The sequence below is a fragment of the Protopterus annectens genome, chromosome 15.part0 (assembly GCF_019279795.1).
Source record: "Protopterus annectens isolate FY-2018-M chromosome 15.part0, PAN1.0, whole genome shotgun sequence".
Lineage (NCBI taxonomy): Eukaryota > Metazoa > Chordata > Ceratodontiformes > Protopteridae > Protopterus > Protopterus annectens.
The window spans coordinates 668,751,151-668,759,404 of NC_056749.1; the positions used below are offsets into that span (position 1 = coordinate 668,751,151).

The following is an 8,254-nucleotide window of genomic DNA, read 5'->3' on the forward strand; positions in this document are numbered from 1 at the left end:
AAAAGAAGGCAGGACTTAAATGAGCTATGTAATGTCTGACTGAAAATGATTGGGTAGATTATAAGTAATGTATAATGTTTGCAACTGGGAGTGTATCAGTATGGTTTGAGATGTAAAATGCTTACAACTAGGATTGTGTCAGTGTGGTTTGTTTTCATTTATATAAATATATGACTGCTTATGCCATAAGTGATGGTTTAATAAAGATGTTTCTTGTTTAAAAAAGGGGACAGGAATTGAAAAATAGTAGGTTATATGACATATAGCAATATATGTGAAGCATAATGTCGGTTAATTTTAATTTGTTAATACAGTTTGATTACTTTTATATAAATGTAAATGTGCCTATGTCACAAGTGATAATTCAATAAAAGTGTTTAAAAAAAGGGATGACTGTATATAGGGGTACAGAGAATAGACAAGAGGGGGATGAGATTTACTGGAGGAAGGTGACAATGGGACCAAGATATTGGGAACAAATAAATAGAGTGGGAAAGGTAACAGAGTGAGAAGAGGCCAAGAAGACATTTGGATTGCAGGCTAGAAACTGCCTTCCCTATCAGAGATTGATATCAGAGTACAGACAAAGAGAAAGAGACAGGGGAATCTGAAATGAAAGACCTGTACTGGGTGAGGTTTTAACTGAATCAGGAACAGAAGCTGCTGTTAAAAATGGGATAATTAGTAAGGCATATAAAATATTGTATGATAACTAAAAGAATCAATCAGAGGAAATCAAAAAAGATAAAGAAACAATGGGAAGAAGTGTATGGCTCCAAAATACGCCGCACAATCTAAAAGATTTAGGATTTTTGCCTGGAAACAATGGGAAGACATGTGTATGGCTCCCAGATATGCCGCAAAATCTAGAAGGTTTAGGATTTTTGCCTGGAAGTGTTTGCATACTTTTATACTTCGAGCAGATTCCAAAGAAGTTTTCCTTTAATAGATGGCAAATGTTGGAGGTCTAATGAGGAAGAAAGAGATACGTAGGAGCATATGTTCTCAGAATGTAATGAGTTTGCAGACTTTAAGGATTCCCTACAGAGTAGTCTGTAAGAAATACTGGGCAAGCAAATGAGTGTAACTAAAGAAATACGTTTTTTGAGCTGGGATACAGGATCTGAATTGCCTAGACATAGTAAGTTTAATTTTGGTGACTGGCAAAAAAAGCAATTACTAGAAAATGGAACTCAAAGTCTAGGCCAACTATACTTGAAGTAATGAATATTGCAACAGGGATAAGAGAACAGGAAATGGGATCTTTAGAAGGGTAGGAGTATATTACATAGAAAAAAATGGAAATTATGGGAACAATACCTACAGAAAAAAATGTTTAGGAGGAGGAATAAGGTTGAAAAGAAGGCAGGAATTGAAAAATGTTATAATGTTGGGTTGATTATATGGTATAGATCGATACATGCTAATATGGTTTGGTTACTTTTATATAAATGTACGTTTGCCTGTGTCACAAGTGATAATTCAGTAAAGGTGTTTAAAAAAAATTACCCTTCACATAATGAAAGGTTTGAGTCACACAAAATTGCTTTTTATCAAAGAAATAGAGGTCACAATGGACTTGTTTTTTGTCAGATTTTAAAGGAACTTAGAAACAGAATATTAACAACCATGCAAAGTATAGAATTTTTATACCTAGAAAAGATTTGTTTGTAAAAAGAATGCTACTTATAGCCCTAAATGGATTCCTTGCATATCTGTGACATATACTACAGTACCTGGTCATGGTTCTCAGTCAGGGGACATAACAATCCAGTTACAGCCACAGTTACAGTGTCTAAACCAGTATGAGAACATGGAAAAAAACAAGATTTGTTAGGCAGTACAGAGATTTTAGATATAGACATCTGGTATATGAAGGGATGCTGCAGATGAAAAATCTGTACCTGTGTGTTTTCTGATGGCAAAAGCCCAGGAAGAGGTCTTACATTAACTAGTGCTGCAGATGATTGATGTGTCTTACATTCACCAGTGCTGACAGATGATTGATGTGTCTTACATTCACCAGTGCTGCAGATGATTGATGTGTCTTACATTCACCAGTGCTGACAGATGATTGATGTGTCTTACATTCACCAGTGCTGACAGATGATTGATGTGTCTTACATTCACCAGTGCTGACAGATGATTGATGTGTCTTACATTCACCAGTGCTGACAGATGATTGATGTGTCTTACATTCACCAGTGCTGACAGATGATTGATGTGTCTTACATTCACCAGTGCTGACAGATGATTGATGTGTCTTACATTCACCAGTGCTGACAGATGATTGATGTGTCTTACATTCACCAGTGCTGACAGATGATTGATGTGTCTTACATTCACCAGTGCTGACAGATGATTGATGTGTCTTACATTCACCAGTGCTGACAGATGATTGATGTGTCTTACATTCACCAGTGCTGCAGATGATTGATGTGTCTTACATTCACCAGTGCTGACAGATGATTGATGTGTCTTACATTCACCAGTGCTGACAGATGATTGATGTGTCTTACATTCACCAGTGCTGACAGATGATTGATGTGTCTTACATTCACCAGTGCTGCAGATGATTGATGTGTCTTACATTCACCAGTGCTGACAGATGATTGATGTGTCTTACATTCACCAGTGCTGACAGATGATTGATGTGTCTTACATTCACCAGTGCTGCAGATGATTGATGTGTCTTACATTCACCAGTGCTGACAGATGATTGATGTGTCTTACATTCACCAGTGCTGCAGATGATTGATGTGTCTTACATTCACCAGTGCTGACAGATGATTGATGTGTCTTACATTCACCAGTGCTGACAGATGATTGATGTGTCTTACATTCACCAGTGCTGACAGATGATTGATGTGTCTTACATTCACCAGTGCTGCAGATGATTGATGTGTCTTACATTCACCAGTGCTGCAGATGATTGATGTGTCTTACATTCACCAGTGCTGACAGATGATTGATGTGTCTTACATTCACCAGTGCTGCAGATGATTGATGTGTCTTACATTCACCAGTGCTGACAGATGATTGATGTGTCTTACATTCACCAGTGCTGCAGATGATTGATGTGTCTTACATTCACCAGTGCTGACAGATGATTGATGTGTCTTACATTCACCAGTGCTGACAGATGATTGATGTGTCTTACATTCACCAGTGCTGCAGATGATTGATGTGTCTTACATTCACCAGTGCTGACAGATGATTGATGTGTCTTACATTCACCAGTGCTGACAGATGATTGATGTGTCTTACATTCACCAGTGCTGACAGATGATTGATGTGTCTTACATTCACCAGTGCTGACAGATGATTGATGTGTCTTACATTCACCAGTGCTGACAGATGATTGATGTGTCTTACATTCACCAGTGCTGACAGATGATTGATGTGTCTTACATTCACCAGTGCTGACAGATGATTGATGTGTCTTACATTCACCAGTGCTGCAGATGATTGATGTGTCTTACATTCACCAGTGCTGCAGATGATTGATGTGTCTTACATTCACCAGTGCTGCAGATGATTGATGTGTCTTACATTCACCAGTGCTGACAGATGATTGATGTGTCTTACATTCACCAGTGCTGCAGATGATTGATGTGTCTTACATTCACCAGTGCTGCAGATGATTGATGTGTCTTACATTCACCAGTGCTGCAGATGATTGATGTGTCTTACATTCACCAGTGCTGACAGATGATTGATGTGTCTTACATTCACCAGTGCTGACAGATGATTGATGTGTCTTACATTCACCAGTGCTGACAGATGATTGATGTGTCTTACATTCACCAGTGCTGACAGATGATTGATGTGTCTTACATTCACCAGTGCTGACAGATGATTGATGTGTCTTACATTCACCAGTGCTGACAGATGATTGATGTGTCTTACATTCACCAGTGCTGACAGATGATTGATGTGTCTTACATTCACCAGTGCTGCAGATGATTGATGTGTCTTACATTCACCAGTGCTGCAGATGATTGATGTGTCTTACATTCACCAGTGCTGCAGATGATTGATGTGTCTTACATTCACCAGTGCTGCAGATGATTGATGTGTCTTACATTCACCAGTGCTGCAGATGATTGATGTGTCTTACATTCACCAGTGCTGCAGATGATTGATGTGTCTTACATTCACCAGTGCTGCAGATGATTGATGTGTCTTACATTCACCAGTGCTGCAGATGATTGATGTGTCTTACATTCACCAGTGCTGCAGATGATTGATGTGTCTTACATTCACCAGTGCTGACAGATGATTGATGTGTCTTACATTCACCAGTGCTGCAGATGATTGATGTGTCTTACATTCACCAGTGCTGCAGATGATTGATGTGTCTTACATTCACCAGTGCTGCAGATGATTGATGTGTCTTACATTCACCAGTGCTGACAGATGATTGATGTGTCTTACATTCACCAGTGCTGACAGATGATTGATGTGTCTTACATTCACCAGTGCTGACAGATGATTGATGTGTCTTACATTCACCAGTGCTGACAGATGATTGATGTGTCTTACATTCACCAGTGCTGACAGATGATTGATGTGTCTTACATTCACCAGTGCTGACAGATGATTGATGTGTCTTACATTCACCAGTGCTGACAGATGATTGATGTTCCTCAGAGCTGCTTGCTGCTACTTCACCTGCACTTACTTCACTAGAATCTGCTAGATAGTGAGGAAACCTGTTTTGTTAAGAGTGGATAACCAGGAATTTGTGTTTCAGTGCAGGCTTGGTAACCTACTTCAACCTTCTTAAGGAAAGACCATGAAACCTTGAAATGGTAAACTAATGTCTGATTGCTTATGAGTACTTTACAGTGAAAATATATGTAGTTTGAAGTTTTTAAAATGTATTCCACTGAGCAAAAAAATACAGTTTTATAGAAGGAGTTCTTATCATAAGAAGTGTAATATTTTGGAAATTAAAAGGATAGTCTAGTTGGTACCTAGAGGCCACATAATGGCCGCAATGGTGCAGTGGTTAACGCTATCACCTCAAAGCAAGAGGTTCTCTGGTTCAATTCCTGGCTAGGATGCCTTCTGTGTGGCGTCTGCATATCCTCCCTGTGTTCGTGTGGGTTTCCTCTGGGTACTCTGGTTTCCTCCCACATTTCAAAGACGCCCCAGATGAAAATAGGCTCTGTCCTAGTCGGACTTTCCTGGTCAACAAATGTCAAATAGATAAAAAGATTTGAGGTATATTAGTTCTGAAAGCCCTCCCCAAAATATCAGATAGTATTGATGTCTCAGAACATTTGGTATTCTATTTCAGTTCTTAGCAGGGTGCCTTCTCTGCAGAGTCTTTGCTGTATCTACATTTCATTCTAGCACCAAATATGTGGCGTGGGTGAACTATTGAACTTGCCTTTTATGTGCTGTGCAGTGCTCTAGTGGACTGACATCCCTTCCAGAACTAATTTCCCTGCCTTGTGCTCACTGAATCTTGTGACAGACTTTGGCTCCCCAGTGACTTAGAGTTGTATTAACAGGTAATTGCTAAATGAATGAATGAAATAGCTCTCTACTGTCTGTAATTTTGCAGAATATCCCTAACTTTGCTTCATATTTTTGTCCTTTCTAAGTTATACTATTTTTGTGGGATTCAAGTTCCACACAAACAGTGAATGGAGAGTATAATCAAACCTTGGACCTTGTGTCTATAAGGAGAAGAACTTAGCCATTATACCAATGTGTCTGTGTTTATGTCCATCAAACATTTCTGATGAATTGATAAATCACTGAGGATTAGTCAGTCAATAATGACAGACATTAGAGCTTTATACTTTCTTATTCTTCAGATAATTAATCTTGATGCAAAGCATGTTGTTCTATTAACTTTGAAAGTGAATTAGAGTAATATTTACTAAGTCTCCCTGATTATGGGTCTTTGGCCTGCATATTTATGACTTTGCCCCTGATTCTTAAAAAAACGTTGCAAACTATGAAGTATGAAGAATGTATTGCAAAGGTTATCTTTAGGGTGAGGTTCTCAGTTAAGAAACCATTAGCACTTTGTTATTAATGATGTTTGTGTAGAAGTTTGTATTTCTTATAAAAGCAGTCAAATATGTTAATGCTATTTGAATGTTATGCTAATATGAAAAATCTGAAGAATGCAAGATAACTTTTCTGTGCCCCTTTCAGTTTACATAATTAAGATGACTCACTTAGCCTTATGGATAATAGCTGTGAAAACATAAATGTTGCAAACAGCTGCTTTATAAGAAACAGATGCCTTTTTTTCCTTAAGTGTTCTCATGAGACAATAAAGCTGATGCATACCAGTCATCATATTATACTCATGTTACAGTACAATCCCTGTAGTTAAAAGGAACAAAAACTAATTCAAATGTTTGTTAAAACTGTTTCCCATTTTAGAAGTCTGAGTGAAGAAACCACATTGCATATTTTTAAAACTGCACAGTACATAAATCTGAAATGGCCATTCAGCTAAATACAATGTCAGTTAAGGTAAAAAATCAGTAGCAATACCAATTGAATAAAAGTGCTCAAAGCAAGAACAGACAAAACATGGTCATGTTTTATGCCGTTCTCTATTAAGAACATATATATGTATATGTACAAGGGAGAGGGTCGGTCTACATTATGTAAATATTTGCAATACATTCTTCTCAGCTTTCAAACTTGGCTGAAAGTTAAATGTTCTGAGTTTTGGAAAGGGAAAATACATTATCTCTAAGAAATCAGCTTACTTTGCACACATCCATTATCTGTATGTATTTGACATTTTATTTGGGCAGTGTTAAACATTTCATTTGTCAATTTTACAAGCAATGAGACTATTCTTACACTGTTCTTACACCTGAGTTATATTTGCAGTTTCTAACTACTCCTGAAACATAAACACAACCAAAGCTTTTTGTACCGCTAACTTCATAGTCACTTACCTTCATAATTCGTACCAAGAGCCAAAGTCACAAAGAACAGCAAATGTAAACAGATGTATACCCATAACATGTTGTCCTGCTGCAGGTAACTGGACTAAAGACAAGAAGAAATCACGTCTTCACCCTATACAAACCCAAAGAAAGAGGGAGTGGTTGTATTTCCTCAGAAATTAACATACATTCATAAAGAATAAAGTAACATATTCAAATATAACTAACTATATAAAAAGGACCTAAGAGCATATTTGAACCAAATAAACACGATTATAAAACAAAAACCTTTCTTCATGAAGTCAGAGAAACTATTAATGCTTCTTAATTCAGTTGTATAAAAGGAATGTAACGATGTACTTGAACAAAAGCAAAGACTGTAAAAAAAAAAAAAAACTTTGTAATGCAATTGTAGATGAACTATGAATGCTTTTTTCCCCCAGCTCATTTTCCTGTTCTATGCTTTTTTAGAAGCACTTACATTTCATGAAGTTTTCTGAGGAATGCATATTTTCCATTTTCTGCCCTGACAGAAATTTATTTTCTTGATTTATTTATATGACTCATTTGTGAAGGTTATCTCCATCCATGTGTGGTAAATCCTCACCTGCTGTTACGGGGCTTCTCTTTTTGTCCTTTGCCTTTCAGAACAGTCCACTTTACTTCCCTCAGTGGTCACGTTCCCTGCCAGAGGCTCTGCTATGACGGCCGTCTCTTCTCCTCTTCCCAATAATAGTGTTTGCCAAAAAAGTGACTTAACAGCTCTGAAATACTAACCATCAGGAAGTGTGGGCTGTGAGGAAAAAAGCCAATAGAAAAGGATGGAAATTTTTAGATGCATCTACTATTAGTAATGATGACACATTCTCATTTCATTTTTACTCTAGAAAGTTGAGGGGAGGGTGGGAGGCGTGCCTTTCATTAATTCAGTGATTTGTAGCAACCTAATTATAAAGGGTAACAAAAAAAAAAACACAGAATCCCTTCAAAATACTCCATGTTAAACTAATTCCATATCACCCATCTAGTGCCAAAACTCAGAGCTGTTGTATTTATAACATTTATGACACTAGACAGGGGCACATAAATCTGGTGCACTTCAAAGTTAACAAATGTTATGAATAGAATATTAATGTTGGCAATATTATAGGCAAGTTTCAGCACTGAACAAACTCTATAGTCCAAACTACACATAAAAACTTTTAGAAACTGCAATGTGATTATTCTCAGTTTGGCTTCTGTTTTAGAGCCAGCCGTGTGTTTTTTTTTTTCTTTTTTTCATATTCTGCTATGTGCAAATGGCTGCAGAAGGTGTAGAGAAA

General features: G+C 37.4%; 1 protein-coding gene across 2 annotated transcripts in view; it reads right to left on the bottom strand.

Moving 5' to 3' along the window:
- SRPX2 (sushi repeat containing protein X-linked 2) overlaps nucleotides 1-7,728 on the bottom strand; it is a 473,560-nt gene extending 465,832 nt beyond the window's left edge. The window contains exons 1-2 of one of the 2 annotated variants that reach the window (XM_044057516.1): nucleotides 7,540-7,728; nucleotides 6,942-7,065 (exon numbers count right to left, since the gene is read on the bottom strand). In XM_044057516.1, coding sequence (XP_043913451.1) covers nucleotides 6,942-7,011 — 70 coding nt within the window. In that variant the 5' untranslated portion in view covers nucleotides 7,012-7,065; nucleotides 7,540-7,728. Of the gene's footprint in view, nucleotides 1-6,941; nucleotides 7,066-7,413 lie in introns of both variants that reach the window. The other variant, XM_044057515.1, reaches the window with a different exon arrangement.
- Nucleotides 7,729-8,254: the final 526 nt, after the last annotated feature.